The sequence below is a fragment of the Erpetoichthys calabaricus genome, chromosome 4 (assembly GCF_900747795.2).
Source record: "Erpetoichthys calabaricus chromosome 4, fErpCal1.3, whole genome shotgun sequence".
NCBI classification, from domain to species: Eukaryota; Metazoa; Chordata; class Cladistia; order Polypteriformes; family Polypteridae; genus Erpetoichthys; species Erpetoichthys calabaricus.
In genome coordinates this window covers 312,084,190-312,106,093 of record NC_041397.2, presented here as the reverse complement: position 1 = coordinate 312,106,093, position 21,904 = coordinate 312,084,190, and the positions used below count along the sequence as shown (strand labels likewise).

Genomic DNA, 21,904 nt, shown 5'->3' with positions numbered 1-21,904 from the left:
CACTCCTGTTTGACTTTAACAGTATAAATTCACACTGATGATGTCTTGATGTTAACGTTCTTTAAAACGCAGAGATGGGAAAACAAGACAAGCAGACTGGGAGCCCATTGTCAGACTGACAGGGTGATGCCATGGTGGGAACACTGAATCTGACTTGGGCTCTCAGAACCAAATGGACAGACGAAAAGTGTGCATGTCCCGATCTTCATTATAATATTTAATTTTGTTTTTACATGAATAGTACAATTATAAAATAAAAAAAATAGCAAAATGTCTGAAGATTTGCTCACTAGCGCTCACTCTGCTGCTGTGTTTCAGAGCTGCTGTCCGGTGTAGTCAGGCCTTCGCTTGGATCTTCTGCTTTTCTAGAGTCAGTGTCTTCAACCTAAAGCGACACAAACATAAAACAATCATCAGAGAGAGAGAAAAAGCATCCAGTAGTCCAAGGGTCCTCAAGTTTGGTCCTGGAGGGCTGTAGGTTAGGTAAAATCAATCTCTGCAGATAATAAAGCATATTTAATTCTAGGGCTTTCAACGTGGCACAATAAAGTTACTGTGGGTTTATAAAATCTTAGAATCGTGTACAGAGTCCAGTGAAATTCGTACTAGCAGGTGCTAACCAACAGGCGCCATGATCAGTGAGGAGAACATCCTGAACCTAAGTACAGGATAATGAAGGCATTGGGCAGACGCAACTGAATGTGTGCCAAAGTTGGTTAAAAGAGAAGTCCACCTTTTACCAACACTTCCTTCTTTCCAGTCTAAAAAAATAAATAAATAAAAAAACGGGTCTGTTAAAGCCCATCGTGCCACTCCATATGTGATTTTGGGCTATACAAGAAATATATTATTATTGTTGTATAAATCTGTCACAACAGATCATTCATACCTTACACACATTCCACGTTTTTGTTTCCAATATCAATGGGCAGAAGGCTGTCTAGAAGACCCCATTTTATAAAAATACCACATTAGCTCCACTGATTTCTGGGTCGACATCAGGACCGTCAGCTGTGCACAATGCATCCCGTCACATTTATACGCACTTTTTTGTTATTTCATGCTTAGTTGCAAAGGTTCTTGTTGAAATGGTCCTCCAAATGGAACCTTAAATCAATATGACTGGCGTCCAGTGCAACCCAGACTGGGTCTCATTCACTACTTGTGCTAACCTAAAGTATTTGGAATTCAAAACACCCACAACATCCAAAGGGCGACTCTGGCACAACCTAAACAGAAGGTGGCACGGCACTACCTAACTTTCAATTTTATTACTGGGCGGCGAATACAGTGGTACCTCGGTATACTTCCTTAATCCATTGCAGATCCTTGGACTTATACCAAACGAATTTTTCCCATAAGAAATAAAGGGAAAATGATTAATCCGTTCCCATGAAAAAAAAATCCTATTGTTATTGCCATATTATACAGGGTGTGCACAAAGTCCGTATACCTCTATCTTTTGGAGGATTTTGAAAGCTAAAGGTTAACTCTTAGGAATCCAAAACATCTGTATGGGTCCCTCCATGATCTCTGCATAGCCGAGTGCGCCGCCAGGTTCTCCTACTCATGTTCTGCAACATTTGCGGGGTGACTTTCTGGAACGCTGCGCGAACCGCATGTTTCAGTTCATCTTTCGATGAATAACGGCGCTTCCGCACGTCTTCTTTGATAAACCCCCAGAGTGCATTATCTGGAGTTGTGAGATCAGCGCTTCTCGGAGGCCACGGAAGAGGAGCGGGATTGTTGTTTGATCCTCATCCGATCCAACGATTCCCAAAAACTTTGTTGAGGCGATCACGCACGGTGATTGCGAAATGGGCAGTTCCCCATTCTTGTTGAAACCAAACACTGTCAAGGACGCCCTGGCTTCTCAGTTGCGGGGTGAGCCAGCCATTCAGCATTTCCAGATAACTGATTTGGTTAGCAGAACCATCAAAAAAATAAGGGCCAAACAAATGCTGTGCTGTCATTCCGACCCAGATCATCACATGTGGTGGGTTATGTTCAATTTTTTCAAAGAAATGTGGATTTTCTTTTCCTCAGATAAACACGTTTCGATTGCGGGAGCTGCAATAAATCACGCACTCGTCAGAGAACAAAACCTTTTCCTTCTCAGCATTTGTTGGAAATTGGTGCAGCATCAGATCACAAGCTTCCTGACATCTGTCCAAGTCGGCATCTGATAACTCGTTAACGTGCAAGGGACGCCAACATTTTATTTGCAAGTCCTGTTTGATGTGTTTTCGCATTGTCGATTCTGCTATTCCCAACTCAGTAGCACATTTACGAGTGGATTTCATTGGGGATCGTTGGACAGACTCTACCACATCTGCACACGTTTCATGCCTTGTGGATGGTCTTCCACTTCGCAGCGCATCTTGGACGCTGCTCTTTGCAAAAGCCTTCTTCTCTCACTGCAACAACGTCCTCTTTGTCGGCGATGCCTTTCCAAAACGCACAACAAAGTCATCCATGACATTTTTGATTGATTTCCCAGTAACAGGCCGGTAATGAACCCACACTGTGGCCACCAAACGATCCTCGATCGCGAAAACACTTGTGTCGCCCATCGCTTCGTCTTAGAACAACCGCCACGTTGTTGTGATTTCTTGAGCGGCAGCAGGGCAGCACCAGACAGGATGTTGGAAACACACCTCGAAATACCGGGAAGATGTCCACAGGAACCAAATTGTCATGGTTATTCCTGTAAATGCTCCTAAAGATAGGGGTATACGGACTTTGTGCGCACCCTGTACATTGATGGGTTTGTATAAAATAATTTAAACACTGCTTAATACTAAAATACATAAATACAAAAGCAAGTAGATGAAATAAATGAAAACTTAACCTCACTTTACCTTGCTTGTTTGGTAATCGATTTCACCCCCTTCACAACGTTAGCCGATTTAATAACGTCTTTGTTTTTCACAATCGTAGATAACATTATTCTCAGCATACGGTATGCAGCAGCCAAGTCCCGGATACGCATGCCACCTTCATACTTTTCAACAATCTCTTTTTTCACCTCCATGGTGATCCTAACCATTTTTTTCATTGCTTGGCTCTTCTCATTAACTTTCTTAGAACTCATGGTTAACGAATTTACTAAAAATCTACATGAAAAAACACAAAATCACGTGAAAATTCACAGAGTTATACCGCGGGTTGTTCACTGAATGCTAGCAACTGGCGTACTGACGCTCGTGGGCAGTCGTGGCTTTGTCTTGAGAGAGGTAAACAAGGGTAGCACGTGTGTCGTTATTACAAACAAAGGTCGTATACCAAGCATAATGTTTCACGTCCAAACAGGACGTATACCAAGTTGGACTTATTCCAAAGCGGACGTATACCGAGGTACCACTGTATATAAGCTATGAAGACCTGGACATTGACACAAATCGATGAACATACACAAGCCTGGTCTGCAATAGAAATAAAATCCTGCAGTATTTCTTTATATGCCCTGCTCTGTGCACCCCAGTAAATACAAATTATCGTCAATACACCAATAATTCATTTGACCTTCATTCTCTCAGAATATGGGACCAATATAGGAAGCACTTTAAGACAAAAGAAGCTTTTACTTGATGCACCTCTACATGACAAACCACCCTTTTCCACCCTCTCAAATATATACCATATTTAAAGCCTGGAAAATGTCTGGGATTAAAACACGTACAGTAGAACCTCTGGTCACGAACGTTTCTGAACATGTACAAATCAGGTTACGATCAAAAAGTCTGGCAAACTTTTACATCTGTTCACGTCCACACACTCGGGTGGCGAAGAAAAACACTGGCGGCCAGTTTCCCTTCCAGTTCGTACGCGCCAATGATCTCCGCACGTATTCAGTCTCTCCCTGTACATCGTTCTCGGTAAAACGTGCGTTCATTCTCTGTGAACTCTTTGTGCTCTATTTCGTGTGCTTTTGCATTAATTTTGCAATTAACCATGGCTTCTAAGTAAGTGATGGTGAGAAGAAAGGTTCAAAGAAAACTGAAATCGAATTAAAGAAAGAAATTACTGAAAAGTATGAGTGTGGCGTTCGTGATACTGATCTTGCCGCCGAGTACAAGAAGTAAAAATCTATGATTTCGACTATTCTAAAGCAGAAAGAGGCCATTAAGGCTGCTGATGTTGCAAAAGGAATTACAATGTTTACCAAGCAGAGCCCTCAAGTGCTGGAAGAGGTGGAAAAACTGTTGCAAGTGTGGTTGAAGGAGAAGCAACTTGCAGGCGATAGCGTATGCGAGGCGATGTTATACGAGAAAGCCAGGAAGATTCATGGCGATTTGCTGCAAAACAAATCCTTCTACAAGTGGCGAAGGTGAGGAATTTAAAGCCAGTAAAGGATGGTGTGAAAAGTTTCGCAGAAGAAGTGGCATTCATAGTGTGGTAAGGCATGGAGAGGCTGCGAGTTCCAACGCTGAAGCTGCGGAAGAATTTGTGAAAAATTTCATAAAATTTGTGGAGGACAAAGGCTACATCCCGCAACAAGTGTTCAACTGCGACGAGACTGGATTGTTCTGGAAGAGGATGCCGAAGAGGACCTACACTACCCAGGAAGAGAAGGCTATGCCCGGCCATAAACCAATGAAGGAGAGGTTAACCGTTTTGCTGTGTGCTAACGTTAGTGGCGACGTACAAATCAAGCCGCTAGTCGTTTACCAATTTGAGAACCCTCATGTGCTTTCAAGCAGCACAATGTAAACAAGGCCAGACTGCCCGCGATGTGGAGGGCAAACACGAAGGGTTAGGTCACAAGGACCTTGTTTTTGGAATGGCTGCACGAGGCTTTTGCTTCCGCCATGAAGCGATATCTTGAAGGGAATAATCTGCCTGAAAAATGCCTTCTTCTGATGGACAATGCACCGGCACACCCTCCAAATTTGGTTGACGATATGATCAAGGAGTACGACTTTATTAAGGTCGTGTTCTCCCCCCCCCCCCCCAACACGACTCCTCTTCTGCAGCCCATGGACCAGCAGGTTATCTCAAATTTTAAGAAGCTGTACACCAAAAGACTATTTCGCCAGGTATTTCAATGTGACCGAGGAGACGTCTTTGACCCCGAAAGAGTTCTGGAAGAACCATTTTAATATCGTTCATTGCATCAACCTCATCGACACAGCCTGGGAAGACGTCACATACCAGAACCTTGAACTCGGCCTGGAAGAAACTTTGGCCTGAATGTGTTCCTCAACGGGATTTAGAAAGATTTGAGCCTCCTGTTGTGGATGAGATTGTGTCCATGGGCAAGAGCATGGCTCTTGAAGTGGACAATGAGGACATCGAGGAGCTGGTCCTGGATCACAAGGAGGAGCTGACGACAGAGGAACTCGCTGAACTCCAGCAGGAGCAGTCCTCAGGGGAAGAAGAGGAAAGGTCGGTTATAAAAAATGATGCGATAAAAGCCGTCATGGAAAAAATTGAACGAGTGCCAGGATTTTTTTGAGAAGAACCACCCTGACAAAGCTGTTGCGAACAGAGTGATAAACACGATGAACGACCATGTTGTCTCGCATTTCCAAAAAATTTTAATGCGCAGGAAAAGGCAAGTCACATTAGGCCGCTATTTTGTGAAGTCGGATCCACCAGCTAAACGGCTAAAAACACCCAAGAGAACACCTTAAGGAGAACATCCCTCCATTGCGGAGCCGGACTCTCCCTCAAAACTGTAACCTCCTCTCCACCCAGCTTCCTCCTCACTTCCTTCACGCCAGAAATTGACTCATGCAAGGTTAGCTTTTGTATAAAGTAAGGATTTTTCCCTGTGCTTAAAACTCATAAGTTTTAAGCGGTTCGTAAGGGTGTAGCATAAACTCTTGCAATGTCAGTTTTCTCACTGTTATTCAATGTTTTAACATTTAGTTTACTATTACACTGTGCATTCTATCGTATAATTAACTATTTTTATGCTTAAAATTAAAAAAAAAAAAAGTTATATTTACATACAATTTGTACAGTCTGGAATGGATTAATTGTATTTACATACAATCTTATGGGGGAAATTACATTTGGGTCGCGACCAAATCAGGTCACGTCCAGAGTTTTGGAACGAATTACAGTCGTGCCCCGAGTTACCACTGTACACAGATAATGTCTTCACATCCTACGAACAATTACACTTCAAATACAACTTCTCATCAACACAATTCCTCCACGACTTTCAAGCTAGAAACTTTGCTAAACAGAACCTGCCCAATTTTCCTCCCAGCTTGTTCTATTCCAAAAGACATAGCGATCAGTCTTGAAGACTCAGTTAACATCTCTACAATTTATACAAATATTTTAAAGTCACCTTCCTTTCAAAGATCCCAAGGTACAGTGGAAAAAGGATCGGCCACTTAATAATTCAGAAAAGGAGTGAAAGGCAGCCATGCACAGAATACACTACAGCTCCATTTGCACAGAGCATTCAATCATTCAACTTCAAATCGTTTTTATCTCGAAAACATTTCCAGGGCAAAATTCAACCTGTGAACGTTGTAATCGAGCTCCAGCCTCACTGGGCCACATGCACCAAATTAACATTTTAGACAAAAGTCTCTGAATGCCTATCAGACTGCCTTGGTGTCACAATCACTCTGAACCCACTAAGAGCTGTGTTTGGTGGGCTCCCAGGTGGGCTTAAAGTGAAGAAGGACAAACAAACGGCTTTTTCAATTGTGACTCACCGGATTCCGTGCCCTTCTCCTCAGACGTTCCCAAATGTGGTAAAACACCTGCAAGAAGAAGTGTCCTTGAGTGAAAAAGATAAAAAAAGAAATCTGTGGGTAGCTTACACTGAGAGCAGACAGAGGATGGCAAATCTTACCCTTAGCTGGCGAGGCAGTGACAGCCCTTGGAAGCGATGTACACGTCCCCATGGTCCTTGCTGCTCCAGAATATGTGCGGCTGTGACTTCATACAGAGAACAGAGGCCTGTCCGGGAGATGTGGGGTCCATCGCTCAGATCTACAAACTCACCAAAACTGAAAAAAAGAGAGGAGGGTGGGAGCCACAAGTCAAGATGGGACCACAAGGAGACCACAAGTGCTAGCTCATCTGAAACAGCACATAGCAGACAGCTCTATTCCCATATTTCATTCTACAGTTAATTATGTAGCGTTTTGCTCATATTATACAGAACACTTTCATATTTTATTTCTCGAGTTTTATGTAAAAAAATATTAGTAATAAGAAGAGCTGGCATGCTTATATTCTACTTTTTGCACCTCAAAAAAATTGCACTTTGTTTTGTTATAGTCCTCCTCACTTTCCAAAATAAGAAAAATGTATAATGGTTCGTTTTAGGCTCTACTTCCCATTCTTAACCCTCATATATGAAGGTCGTGTAAAACGTTTCCACACTTTTAATATTTTCGATGGAAACGGTGAAAGCGGGAGACAGTAGTAATTGGGCGTGTCTGAGAGTGTCATGTGACTAAGTTGGCTGCCCTTGCAGTTTAGTGTAAGAGTTGTCACCCTGTGGTGAAGATGACTGCAAAACTTCTAAATTGCACCAAAGGGAAACAGCATTCTGTCATACGCTTTTTGTGGGTAGAAGGTGTGCCAAGAACACAAATTCATCTCCGCATGTGTGTTCAGTATGGGGATAAAGTTCTCTTTCGTAGAGTCATCTACAAGTGGATTGAAATGTTCAAAAATGGCCGTACTAGTGTGACGGATACAGAGCACTCTGGACGTGCAGCTGTTACAGCCACGACCACGAGGAATGAAGAAAGAACCCCAATGTGAAAGCAGCGTCAGTGGCTACGCGCGCAACCAAAAGCATTTTTTTTGCTGATGGCATTAAAAAGTTGGTACAACGCTGGGAAAATGGCATCGCAAAGGAAGGCGACTACGCAGAAAAGTGATGGAATTTGTTTTTGAAATTCTTAACAGATAGTGTGGCAGACGGCTGGGGACCCTACCTAGTCGGGACACCTGGAAGGACCACGAGAGGGACAATACCTCCCCTGGGCCACGAGAGGGCAGCCGTCCCGGTCTGCACAGAGGTCACGGAAAGCTCATCCCTGTTAGGGCCCGTAGCCACCGCCAGGGGGCGCCCGGAGGATTTAAGAGCTCTGGAATACAGCACTTCCGCCACAACCGGAAGTGCAGCCAGAAGTAACACCCGGCGTGCTTCCCGGTGCTCACACGGCACTTCCGTCACACCAGGAAGTGCTGTCAGAGGACTATCAGGAAGCACCTGGAGCACATCCGGGGTGTTATAAAAGGGGCCATCTCACTCCATTAGATGAGCCGGAGTTGGGAGGTAGGAGACGGAGCTTGTAAGGCGGAGAGTAGAGGCGAGAGAAAGAGAAGAAGAAGAGAGGCTGTTGGTGATTTGTGCATTGTGTAAAGGATGAAGGAAATAAACGAGTGTGTGTTTTGGACATTTGGTGTCGTGTCTGCTGTGTGCGGGGGGCAGCCTTTCCACAGTATTTAAAAAAAAATACAAAAACTTTTTGAACGTCCCTCGTACAAAGGTATGGTTTACAGTTTTTCCATTGGTGAAGTTACTATAAGTCCAAAAAACAATCCAAGAGCATCATATGTGGAATCCAATACATTTAGATGAAGTTTTTCAATATTCCTTTAACATAATCTTCTGGGTTCACATCAAATGAAACATACAGAACAAACTTCCAGATTCTCAGGTAAGCTTAGAAAGGACAGACAATTTGAAAAGCTGGCAGCGGTACAGCTTCTAAATCGACACACATATAGAGGCCTGGTATCTATGGCACTGGCCTTTAAATCCCAAAGGATGCATAAGGAAATTTATGGACATGCGGGAAGAGTGTGCTGAAAAGGTGTAAGGAGTACTTTGAAGAACTTAGGCATATAGAAAATGAGACAGAGTGTAGGGTGGATGAAGGGGAGATAGTAAATCACAAAGTACCAGGGATCAGCAAGGCTGACGTGAGGGAAGCTAAAAAGAGGATAAAAAATGGAAAAACAGTTGGCCTGGATGATATACCACTGGAGTTTAGGTGAGATGGCAGTAGAGTTTGTTTAACAAAATCTTCAAAGCGAGAAGATGACTGAGGAGTGGAGAAGAAGAATATTTGTACCAAGTTCCAAGAATAAGAGAGATGTGTAGAGCTGCAGTAACTACAGGGTAGAGGAAAGAATGATGGATGCTACGGTGAGAGGAGAGGTGGCGATTTGGGAGCAGCAATGTGGCTTCATGCCAGGAAAGAGTACTAACAGATACAATGTTTGATGGGGAAGTACAGACAAGGTTAAAAGGAATTGCACTGAGAGTTGTGGACATTGAGAAAGTGTATGACAGGTGGCCAAGAGAGGAGTTATGGTCCTGTATGAGGAAGTCGGGAGTAGCAAAAAAGTACCTGAGGGTGGTGCAGGATATATATGAGGACAGTGCGACCGTGGTGAGGTGTGCGGTAGGAATAACAGCCTGGTTCAAGGGGAGAGTGGAATTACATCAAGCTCTTTTCTGTTTGCAATGGTGATGGACAAGTTGACAGATGAGGTCAGACAGGAGTCTCCATGAACTATATTTGCGGATGACATTGTCATCTGTAGTGATAGCAGGGAGCAGGTTGAGACGAACCTGGAGAGATGGAGGTACGCACTGGGAAAGTCAGGAGGAGTAAGATGGAGTACACATGTGTGAATAAGAGGGAAGGCAGTGGAAGGGTGCGACTGCAAGGAGACAAGGTGGTGAATGTAGACGAATATAAATACTTCAACAGTTCAAGGAGAATGAGAGTGCAGCAGAGAGGTGAAGAACAGAGTGCAGTAAGGGTGGACTGGATGGAGAAGAGTGATTTGTGAAAGAAAAGTACCTGCAAGAATGAAAGGGAAGGTCTATGAAACAGTAGAGAGACCAGCTATGTTGTATGGTTTGGAGATGGTGGCACTGATGAAAAGACAAGTGGCAAAGCTGGAAGTGGCGGAGTTGAAGATGCTACGATTTTCGTTCAAAGTATCAAGTGTAAACAGTATTAAGAATGGGTATCACAGAGGGACAACAGAGATACAACAGTCTGGTGGCAAAGTAAGAGAAGCTAGATTGAGATGGTTTGGGTACGTGCAGTGCAGAGATGAAGGGCACATCAGGAAAAATAATGTTGAGGATGGAAGCACCAAGTAAGAGGAAAAGAAGAAAGCCAAAGAGGAGGTTTATGGATGGGGTGAGGGAATGAGATGAAGGCAATCAGTGTGGCAGAAAATGATTTAAAAACAGGAATAGATTGAGATGGATGGTCTGTTTTGGCAACCTCTAAATGAGAGCATCAGAAAACAGAACCAGCAGATGAAGCAGCAGCAGCAGAAGAAGACGAAGACTAAGATGAACAAGGCAAGCCTTGATGTTATCAGGTTTTTTTAGGCATGCACAATTATGACAAAATAACTGACAGATATTGCCTCAGATATCATTAATTTCAATTAACAGTGCAATGACATGCACCCTGTCTTGCCAACTGCACATACTGTATTTTGTTCACTCAGTACAGCTGAATCTCCATTTTGCAGGCAACCCTTTAAAATTAGGAATATGACGTTCTTAAATGCTGAATTTGTTGAAAAATTAAAGATTTAGTGTTTAATGTTTCAGTATGGGGCGGCATGGTGGCGCAGTGGTAGTGCTGCTGCCTCGCAGTTAGGAGACCTGGGTTCACTTCCCTGGTCCTCCCTGCGTGGACTTTGCATGTTCTCCCCGTGTCTGCGTGGGTTTCCTCCGGGTACTCTGGTTTCTTCCCACAGTCCAAAGACATGCAGGTTAGGTCGCTTGGCGATTCTAAATTGTCCCTAGTGTGTGCTAGGTGTGTGGGTGTGTTTGTGTGTGTGTCCTGCGGTGCGTTGGCACCCTGCCTGGGATTGGTTCCTGCCTTGTGCCCTGTGTTGGCTGGGATTGGCTCCAGCAGACCCCCCGTGACCCTGTGTTTGGATTCAGCGGGTTGGAAAATGGATGGATGCTTTAGTATTTTTTTTTTTTTTTACTAGCTGAAATACCCGGCGTTGCCCGGGAAGAAAATAATGTTTTGTTTTTTTTTAAATTGTTTGAGAAAAGCGATTTGAAAAAAAAAAACAAAAAAAAACGCAACTTTAAAAATAAAAATAAATGAACAAACAATGAAGACTCACTAATGTGTTTGTCTTGCGGTCTTGTATGTATGTTATCATCCAGTTGACGCTCGGAATTGGCCAACCCTATTTAATTCCAAAAGCAACAGATGAGTGCGGTGGTGGCACTCAAACAGAATGAATGCTGGCAGTCACTTCTAGTTCACCCTCTGGTGGTTGTTCAAAGTGTCAATTGGATGATAACATGCATACATAATCGCAAGATCACCCCCACCCTACCCAGAAGGGAGTGGGTTAGGGTTGATTTCACCCTATAGTATTTTTAGTCGACCATTGAGAAACATGTGTACCAAGTTTCATGAAAATCGCTCCGGCCATTCGGGCATGATGCTGGAACACACATTCATTGACTTATATATATATATATATATATATATATATATATATCCATCCATCCATCCATTGTCTCCCGCTTATCCGAGGTCTAACCGCCACCTTCTCGTGGTGGAGGGGTTTGCGTGTCCCAATGATCCTAGGAGCTCTGTTGTCCGGGGCTTAATGCCCCTGGTAGGGCCACCCAGGACAAACTGGTCCTAGGTGAGGGATGAGACAAAGAGCGGTTAAACAACCCTCCTACGATGAAAAACAAATTTGGACGGCGTTTTCCCTTGCCCGGACACGGGTCACTGGGGCCCCACTCTGGAGCCAGGCCTGGAGGTGGGGCTCGATGGCGAGCGCCTGGTGGCCGGGCCTGCACCCATGGGGGCTCGGCCGGGCACAGCCCGAAGAGGCAACGTGGGTCCCCCTTCCCATGGGCTCACCACCTATGGGAGGGGCCAAGGAGGTCGGGTGCAGTGTGAGTTGGGTGGTGGCCGAAGGCGGGGACCTTGGCGGTCCCATCCTCGGCTACAGAAGCTGGCTCTTGGGACGTGGAATATATATATATATATATATATATATATATAGATAATAAAGATGCATCACACTTTTTTAATACGGTAAATTACTCATACGCAAATACTTATAAAATAAGTTTATAAGTATAACACAAACGCATTCCACCTTTAGGTTTTTCCAAAATGTTACTTCTGAAAGACCAGCCATCAGCAGCACTCGCCATTCAAAAAGCTTTGTCCATTGATAATAAAACGTGATGACCACGGTTATCCGCGTTTGCGTTCAATAGCTGGCTGGACACAGACATGCATTACAGCAGAAACAGGTGAGGGTTATCTGTGTCACGGACCTAACAAGACTGGAGCTTGGAGCTGCTTGCTCAGTTTTTGTGCACTCTTCACTCTGGGCTATGCAGCTGAATTTTAAATGGCTGTATACATGTTTGCACAAAATCTCCATCCATCCATCATCCAACCTGCTATATCCTAACTACAGGGTCATGGGGGTCTGCTGGAGCCAATCCCAGCCAACACAGGGCGCAAGGCAGGAAACAAACCCCAGGGTAGGGCGCCAGCCCACCGCAGGGCACACAAACACACACACCCACACCAAGCACACACTAGGGACAAGTTAGAATTGCCAATGCACCTAACCTGCATGTCTTTGGACTGTGGGAGGAAACCAGAGTACCCGGAGGAAACCCACACAAACACAGGGAGAACATGCAAACTCCACGCAGGGAGGACCCGGGAAGCAAACCCGGGTCTCCTAACTGCGAGGCAGCAGCGCTACCCAATGCGCCACCGTGCTGCCCAAAAACAAAACATTTCCAAGAAAATTGTTTTCATTTAGGTATGTAAATGTCTTGATTTAAGTTTAACATTAATTATGCTTCTCATTTTTTCTGAAAGCTGCTGCAAACAGAAAAGAAATATATCAACACTTTTTAAAAGATACTGCTCGGGATCACTTAGTATGTAGTTAGTCCTCTGATTGACCAGTAGACTCGCACTTAGCGAATGTGTCTGTCCTTGAATACAGCACTCATTGCGATTCACAGCAGTGTGTAACAAGGAAAGCTCAATCTAAGAGAGGTCAGGGGTTACTAAATAGAATATGGATATCATTACTTTCTATGATTGGCATGAATTCCAATGTAATAATAATAATTCATTACATTTACATAGCGCTTTTCTCAGTACTCAAAGCACTATCCACACAGGGAGGAACCGGGAAGCGAACCCACAATCTTCCACAGTCTCCTTACTGCAAAGCAGCAGCACTACTACTGCGCCACCTGTGAGGACAGCAATGTATATATGATTAAAGGTGCAGCTCAAAGTTTTATTGATAAACTGTCCTTCTCAAAGATGCATTCTGTAAGTGTGGATACAAAACTACCTTTCACTCATGTGGAACGTGTTTTATAATTCAACTGATCAAACTGCAACATTGCTGTTTCGTCCGAGGGATCCACGTGCAGGACACGGCTGATCTGCCAGCACCTTGTGTCTCCATAGCACTTACCGGTACACACGCACAGTTCCTTGGGGACTGCCAGATGCTTTCTCTTCTACCTGAGCCTTTTTACACCTACAAAACAAAAAGCAGTCATTCCACTTAGCAAGGCAATGCACCATGTGAACATGAAGACTCCCAAGTAATTCCCGATGCTGAAATACTTGTTCAGCTTTAAGAGCAGAGAGAAAACAGAGCCAGTGATCTCAACCTATTAGCCACTGGGCAAGAGTTATGGAAATGGCAAATAAATAATAGTAGCAGATGACTAAACAGTGGCAAACGATCCAAGTCTGCAAAATACAAAACATGTGCAACCAGATTAATACACTAAGACTTGATGGAGTATTTTTTTTTTTTTTTGTTCTTTATTTCGAGACTCACAATATTATTTCAAGTACAGTAGAACCTCGGTTCACGACCATAATTCGTTCCAAAACTCTGGTCGTAAACCGATTTGGTCGTGAACCGAAGCAAATTCCCCCATAGGATTGTATGTAAATACAATTAATCCATTCCAGGCCATATAAACTGTATGTAAATATATCTATTTTTTAAGTTTTTAAGCACAAATATAGTTAATTAAACCATAGAATGCACAGCGTAATAGTAAACTAAATAAAAAAACATTGAATAACACTGAGAAAACCTTGAACAACAGAGAAAACTAACACTGCAATAGTTCGCGCTATAGCGCTACCAACCGCTGGCTAAAAACACTTTTTTTTTTTTTAAATGAGTTTTAAGCATAGGGAAAAAAAATGAACATTTGAAAAAATCCGTAATTTAATAAACCACCATGAAAAGTAACATTGCAACAATGCATGATACGAACCGATCGCTGTAAACAGAAGTGAAAACAAAATCAAGCCCAGTGCATTCTTTAATTGCCTTCCTACCTTATGAGTCCAGCCCTCTCTCTCTCTCGCGGTGTGTGTGTGTCACGCACTCTCTCGCTCGCTGCACAGGAAATGCACAGGGAGAGACTGAACATGTACAAACCGAAAGGGACACTGGCTTGTTCATATACCGAGTGTGTGGTAGTGAACCGAGGCAAAAGTCTGGCAAACTTTTTGGTTATTTGTGTGTGTACCGAGACATTCGTGAACCGAGGTTCCACTGTATAATGTATTTTAAGCTAAAAAACAAGTCAAAGGTGCGACGTGCATTCTTTCTCCGATGTAGAACCCTTGTCATAATCTGAGTTCACCTCTGCTATATCGCGTCTTTATGTGAAAACAGCAGTGTCAGATCGGGGAAGTGTGAACGTAACTGGGAGAATAAAACTGAACAAAAAAAAAAACAACACTAACCTTTACAAGTACCATACATTTATACCGGCTGTTACAGAGTCAAATCAAATGTATGTTTTTATTCTAAAATAGTAAGAATAAGAGCAGTTCATTTCTCAAAACGGAGTCGTTTGGAGTTGAACTCGTGACCCTTTGATTAGTTCTTACAATTACACCACCAAAGCAATCGTAGCGAGGATGTGTCAATGTCGCACCCTAACGCGGGTTCTTTTTCTGCAGCTATATACTTGAATAAAAGCGCACTTGTTTTGTTATACTTGTACCTTTTGTGAAAGTGTTTATTTGATATTTGGACTTCAGGCTTCACACATTATACGCTTCATGTCTACATTTTGTCAATTATTACTAAAACATGAAAAACGTTTCTGTTTTAACAATGTGTTTACATAGATTGTTGTAGACACGGAACACACATGAAATGCATGTGTTCCAAATAATGATATACAGTAGTATTTACTCTAGTCTATACAACTCTAAGCAACTGACACGCAGGTAAACAGACTTGAGCGGAGAAAACCTTGTGCAGCATTGGGGGATGTGATAGCAGGCTGCTTGCTGCTTATCGACACATTTTACAAGACAAAAGACGCTGACGGAGAGATGTGAAGGGATTTAAGGTGGGATGGATTTATGAGTTTTTTCGTAGGCTTTGGTAATTCTAGTGTTAAAGAATGCCTCCAAAGTGCGTTTAAACTTTTGACTTCAACTATAACTTTATGACGCATATTATTCTGTCACCACTCGGTCTGTGCAGAGAAACCATGCACTGTGTTCCAAAATTTAAGTGATGGTGACGTTAGGTCTAAAGTGCAGTTTTGCAGTGTTGATGATTTGTTTACGTCAAAACCGACCATTTCTGATATAGTCCATAAAAAATGAAATACTCTGAGGTCTATTGAACATTGCTGGAAAAAATGACTTTTGCCCTGCGCAAAGTCAATGTTTTAAATGATGTGCCAAATTTAACATATAAGATTGGTAAAGGGGTTATTAATTGAGTTTTAAAGAACTCACCCTAAGTGTATGGGGACGTCTGATTTCAACTGTATACAAAATGCAAAATATACATACAAATATATACAATAAAGTTTATAGTATACAGCTGTGCTTGAAAGGAACTTGAACCCTTTAGAATTTTCTATATTTCTGCATAAATACGACCTAAAACATCATCAGATTTTCACTCAAGTCCTAAAAGTAGATAAAGAGAAATCAGTTAAACAAATGAGACAAAATTATTATACCTGGTCATTTATTTATTAAGGAAAATGATCGAATATTACATATTTGTGAGTGGCAAAAGTATGTGAACCTTTGCTTTCAGTATCTGGTGTGACCCCCCTTTGCAGCAATAACTGCAACTAAACATTTCTGGTAACTGTTGATCAGTCCCGCACACCGGCTTGGAGGAATTTGAGCCCATTCCTCCGTACAGAACAGCTTCAACTCTAGGATGTTGGTGGGTTTCCTCACATTAACTGCCCGCTTCAGGTCCTTCCACAACATTTCGATTGAATTAAGGTCAGGACTTTGACTTGGCCATTCCAAAACATTAACTTTATTCTTCTTTAACCATTCTTTGGTAGAACGACTTGTGTGCTTAGGGTCGTGGTCTTGCTGCATGACCCACCTTCTCTTGAGATTCAGTTCATGGACAGACGTCCTGACATTTTCCTTTAGAATTCTCTGATATAATTCAGAATCCATTGTTCCATCAATGAAGGCAAGCCGTCCTGGCCCAGATGCAGCAAAACAGGCCCAAACCATGATACCACCACCGCCATGTTTCACAGATGGGATGATAAGGTTCTTTTGCTGGAATGCAGTGTTCTCCTTTCTCCAAACATAACGCTTTTCATTTAAACCAAAAAGTTCTATTTTGGTCTCATCCATCCACAAAACATTCTTCCAATAGCCTTCTGGTTTGTCCACGTGATCTTTAGCAAACTGCAGATGAGCTGCAATGTTTTTTTTTTTGGAGAGCAGTGCCTTTCTCCTTGCAAACCTGCCATGCACACCATTGTTGTTCAGTGTTCTCCTGATGGTGGACTCATGAACATGAACATTAGCCAATGTGAGAGAGGCCTTCAGTTGCTTAGAAGTTACCCTGGGATCTTTTGTGACCTTACCGACTATTACACGCCTTGCTCTTGGAGTGATCTTTGTTGGTCAACCACTCCTGGGGAGGGTAACAATGGTCTTGAATTTCCTCCATTTCTACACAATCTGTCTGACTGTGGATTGGTGGAGTCCAAACTCTTTAGAGATGCTTTTATAACCTTTTCCAGCCTGATGAGCATCAACAACTCTTTCTCTGAGGTTCTCAGAAATCTCCTTTGTTCGTGCCATGATACACTTCCACAAACGTGTTGTGAAGAGCAGACTTTGATAGATCCTGTTCTTTAAATAACACAGGGTGCCCACTCACACCTCATTGTCATCCCATTGATTGAAAACACCGGACACGAATTTCACCTTCAAACTAACTGCTAATCTTAGAAGGTTCACATACTTTTGCCACTCACAAATATGTAACATTCGATCATTTTCCTTAATAAATAAATGACCAAGTATAATATTTTTGTCTCATTCTTTACTTTCTCTTTCTTTACTTTTAGGACTTGAGTGAAAATCTGATAATGTTTTAGGTCATATTTATGCAGAAATATAGAAAATTCTAAAGGGTTCACAAACTTTCAAGCACAACTGTATATGCAATAACACATCGATTATATATTATTATGTGGAGTTAAGACATTCTGCCTGTGTATATCTGCACACATATCCAGAAATGAGCATGTCAGGTTAACTAGTGAATGAATTTAAATTAACTCAGGGGCCGTGCTTGAGTGGGTTCTGCAATGGACTGACGTGTTATTTAGGGTCATTTCCTGCCTTGCACCCAGTGCTGCCAGGATAGGTTTTGGCACCAACCAAAACCAAACTGACCGTAAAATAAGAATTACTATATTCTATACATGTGACAATGTGGACACTATATGCCTACATGGGTTGGGTTTGAGAATGTTACATATTATAAAATTTAATTTTTGCAAAAATCAGTTTTGGATCTGGATGTGGCCCTAGTATGTGCTTGGTGTGTTTGTGTGTGTCCTGCGGTGGGCTGGCACCCTGCCTGGGATTGGTTCCTGCCTTGTGCCCTGTGTTGGCTGGGATTGGCTCCAGCAGACCCCCGTGTCCCTGTGTTCGGATTCAGCGGGTTGGAAAATGGATGGATGGATGGATGGATCTGGATGTTATGAAGTGCCAGTCACATATGGAATAAGGGAGTATTAAATAATGTAGACTGAAAGTTAGACTCTACTGCACTGCACCAGCAATGTCACCAGGAGCTGCCTTGGTAACGGCAGAGTCGACAGCGCTGTTCTTCAAGGGTTCAAAAATTAAACACAGCAAACCTAACAGTCTTCAGAAAAAAAATGGGTGAACTGCGCATTAAACTTATGGAAGACTTTGTCACCTGCTGTGCTGAAATATGTCCAGGGCGACCTTAGGCTCAACATCCAGTGCTTCAAAGGGCAGGTTCTGATGGATGAGTTTATTCACCTCTTTAGTGAAAGACTGCAGGTTCTCCTATTGAGATTAAGAAAGAACAAACAGAATAAAGTTTAAATTACTGGATTTACAAAAAAACCCTTTGGTTTACATGTCTACCATAAAAATGCTAATTAGTCATCTGGTATTGCCATGCTTTATTTAGAAAGAATATAAAGTTAAAATCGATGTTGCTGTCCTTCAAGACCCTATAATGTATGGTGGTTTTTGGACACACAACACTTTACACCTTATAGTTTAATTATCAAGACAATTCTCTACTCTGTCCATATCGATCTATAAGGATTTAGTGGGCTTAAGCATGTGCGCTAACCTGTTTCATTTGTTACATGATTATCCAATACAATTTAATTTATTGTCATCTAAAATACTTATTTGAATGGAACTGGTAAATAAAGCATAAATAACACACACATGAAAACACATGTAACTCTTATATAAACGTGGCAAGGCTTTACTGGCAGGCACATTAGGACTAACTTCCTTTTTTAATTAATTACAATGAGAATAACTTTTCCTATTTCCCAATACACTATTGCCCCCAGAATCTGAACGAAAAATTTGAGCAAATTTTGCCCTGGAATCCAAACGCTGCTTTGGAATCCGAATGCCCAGCATGCTGTTCGTGTGTGTTTGTGCGTACGTTTCCCCAGCGCTCAGGCCACCCATACGCTTTGTCGTTCAGTTCGTTGTGAAAGCATCTCGTGTGATTTTCGCTGCTAATTTTATGCTCTTGTGCCTGTTTTATGTTATTTTTTTTATATAACAACAACTTAGTGTATTCGTCATGGGTCCTAAAAAGTGTAGTGAGGAAAATAAGAGTAAGAGGAAAGCTGTTAGAGCTACAACTGAAGTTAAGAAAGATCTTATCACTAAGCAGGAAAGCGGTACACGTGTGCTGATCTTGCTACTATGTTCGGGATGCCTAAATCGACTGTACGATTTTGAAAAATAAAGAAGCTATCAAAGTAGCTGATGTGGCGAAAGGGGTTACGACACTGACCACTGGGAGATCGAAAAGTATGGAAGAGATGGAAAAACTCCACATAGACTGGATTAATGAAAAACAGCTGGCTGGTGATGTGATTTTCGAGACGATAATTTGTGAGAAAGCCAAGGTCCTCCACAATGATTTAGTGAAAGGCATGCCTGATACTAGTGCTCAAAATGAAGGAGTTTAAAGCCAGTAGGGGGTGGTTTGAGAACTTTAAGAAAAGGACTGGGATCCATAATGTTGTTATGCACAGAGAGGCAAGGTAAATACAGGTTTTTATATTCTTTATTTTATTAATCCCTCCCGCTATTATCAGCACAGGGCGCAAGGCAGGAAACAAATCCCGGGCAGGGCGCCAGCCCACTGCAGGGCACACACACACCAAGGACAATTTAGGATCGCCAATGCACCTAACCTGCATGTCTTTGGACTGTGGGAGGAAACCCACGCAGACACGGGGAGAACATGCAAACTCCACGCAGGGAGGACCCGGGAAGTGAATCCAGGTCTCCTAACTGCGAGGCAGCAGTGCTACCCACTGCGCCACCGTGCCCCCTATTTTATTAATTTACATTTTTATTCAAATATTATTAGTATTTGTTAATATTTTACCTTAAAATCTAGTGTATTTACTATTAAAATCATTTTGAAAATTAGAGTTTGTGGGGCCTAGGAATGGATTAATCCAATTTCTATTATTTTAAAGGGGAAAATTGTCTTGGAACTCAAACAGGGTTCTGGAACTCCTTAAGTTCGGATTCCAAAGTATCACTGTATATTCTTAAATAAAGGTGCCACACAGTTCCATGAAAATAACATACCCTTATAGGTCAATAAAAAATGGGCAAATCTGCAGTTCTTCTTAAACTTGAAATAAATTCAACATATTTGAATCTTGTTTTCAAGTCTTCATTAACCCTAGATTTTTGCCACCTCTACTTGAAATTCAGGTGTGTCAATCACAAGCAGAAATTTCTTGGGTTTAACAGCGAACAGATCTTTGTCAAACAGAAGTCCACTTGTTGAAATCTTCAAGTCATCAAAACACCTGTGGAAATTTCGGCCAATATTTTCCCAAAAATATCTACTCTTTTTTATCGTCATCTTTCTGATGTTTAACACTCATGCTCAGTTGTCAATCCCGCACAGTAATTGTATTTCTTTCAGAAGATGGTGCTATCTTGCAGCTTTTTCTCCTAATGCCTACTTCACCAGCAGTTGTTAAAATTTCCTAACTGCGATTTTAAAAAAACATATTTTTTTCTGTTTAATTACAATTATTAAAGTGATAGTGAACCACTATATAAATGTATAATACCTGTTGTAGACATCTGAAACTCAGAAAAGTATACACATCCATTACAGTTAGCACATGTACTGCACAAAAAGTCAAACTGACTTTTTTTTTTTTTTTTTCTGTACCTCATACAGTGCCCTGCAGTATTATTGGCACCCCTTGTAAAAATTAGTGAGAAGGGTTAGGGGGAAAAAAAAATCAGTCTCTGCTGAACAACAGTTATCTTGCACTGAAAAAATGAGATCCACCTGACTTTAAATTAAAAAAAAGTTTGCTCAAAGAAAAACAAAACCCTCATCAAGAGATCAGTATTTTTAAAATTAACGTTTTTTGTGTAGTCATGCATACTTTTACATTATAGATGAACATACAGACATCTTAGACTCCTAATGGTGGAAATGTGGAGAAAATTATGTTAGAATAAATAAAAAGAATTACTAGTATTGTAGCGCTGCCACATAAATACAGTGGTGTGAAAAACTATTTGCCCCCTTCCTGATTTCTTATTCTTTTGCATGTTTGTCACACAAAATGTTTCTGATCATCAAACACATTTAACCATTAGTCAAATATAACACAAGTAAACACAAAATGCAGTTTGTAAATGGTGGTTTTTATTATTTAGGGAGAAAAAAAAATCCAAACCTACATGGCCCTGTGTGAAAAAGTAATTGCCCCCTGAACCTAATAACTGGTTGGGCCACCCTTAGCAGCAATAACTGCAATCAAGCGTTTGCGATAACTTGCAATGAGTCTTTTACAGCGCTCTGGAGGAATTTTGGCCCACTCATCTTTGCAAAATTGTTGTAATTCAGCTTTATTTGAGGGTTTTCTAGCATGAACCGCCTTTTTAAGGTCATGCTATAGCATCTCAATTGGATTCAGGTCAGGACTTTGACTAGGCCACTCCAAAGTCTTCATTTTGTTTTTCTTCAGCCATTCAGAGGTGGATTTGCTGGTGTGTTTTGGGTCATTGTCCTGTTGCAGCACCCAAGATCGCTTCAGCTTGAGTTGACGAACAGATGGCCGGACATTCTCCTTCAGGATTTTTTGGTAGACAGTAGAATTCATGGTTCCATCTATCACAGCAAGCCTTCCAGGTCCTGAAGCAGCAAAACAACCCCAGACCATCACACTACCACCACCCAGATTTTACTGTTGGTATGATGTTCTTTTTCTGAAATGCTGTGTTCCTTTTACGCCAGATGTAACGGGACATTTGCCTTCCAAAAAGTTCAACTTTTGTCTCATCAGTCCACAAGG

The 21,904-nt window shown here is 41.9% G+C and overlaps 1 protein-coding gene across 1 annotated transcript in view; it reads right to left on the bottom strand.

Moving 5' to 3' along the window:
• Positions 1-199: 199 nt before the first annotated feature.
• The window catches only part of mrpl39 (mitochondrial ribosomal protein L39), a 60,450-nt gene continuing 38,745 nt past the window's right edge, over positions 200-21,904 (bottom strand). The window contains exons 6-10 of the mRNA XM_028792934.2: positions 18,256-18,368; positions 13,471-13,536; positions 6,821-6,977; positions 6,681-6,728; positions 200-385 (exon numbers count right to left, since the gene is read on the bottom strand). Of these exons, the coding sequence (XP_028648767.1) occupies positions 290-385; positions 6,681-6,728; positions 6,821-6,977; positions 13,471-13,536; positions 18,256-18,368 (480 nt within the window). The 3' untranslated portion in view covers positions 200-289. The remainder of the gene's footprint in view (positions 386-6,680; positions 6,729-6,820; positions 6,978-13,470; positions 13,537-18,255; positions 18,369-21,904) is intronic.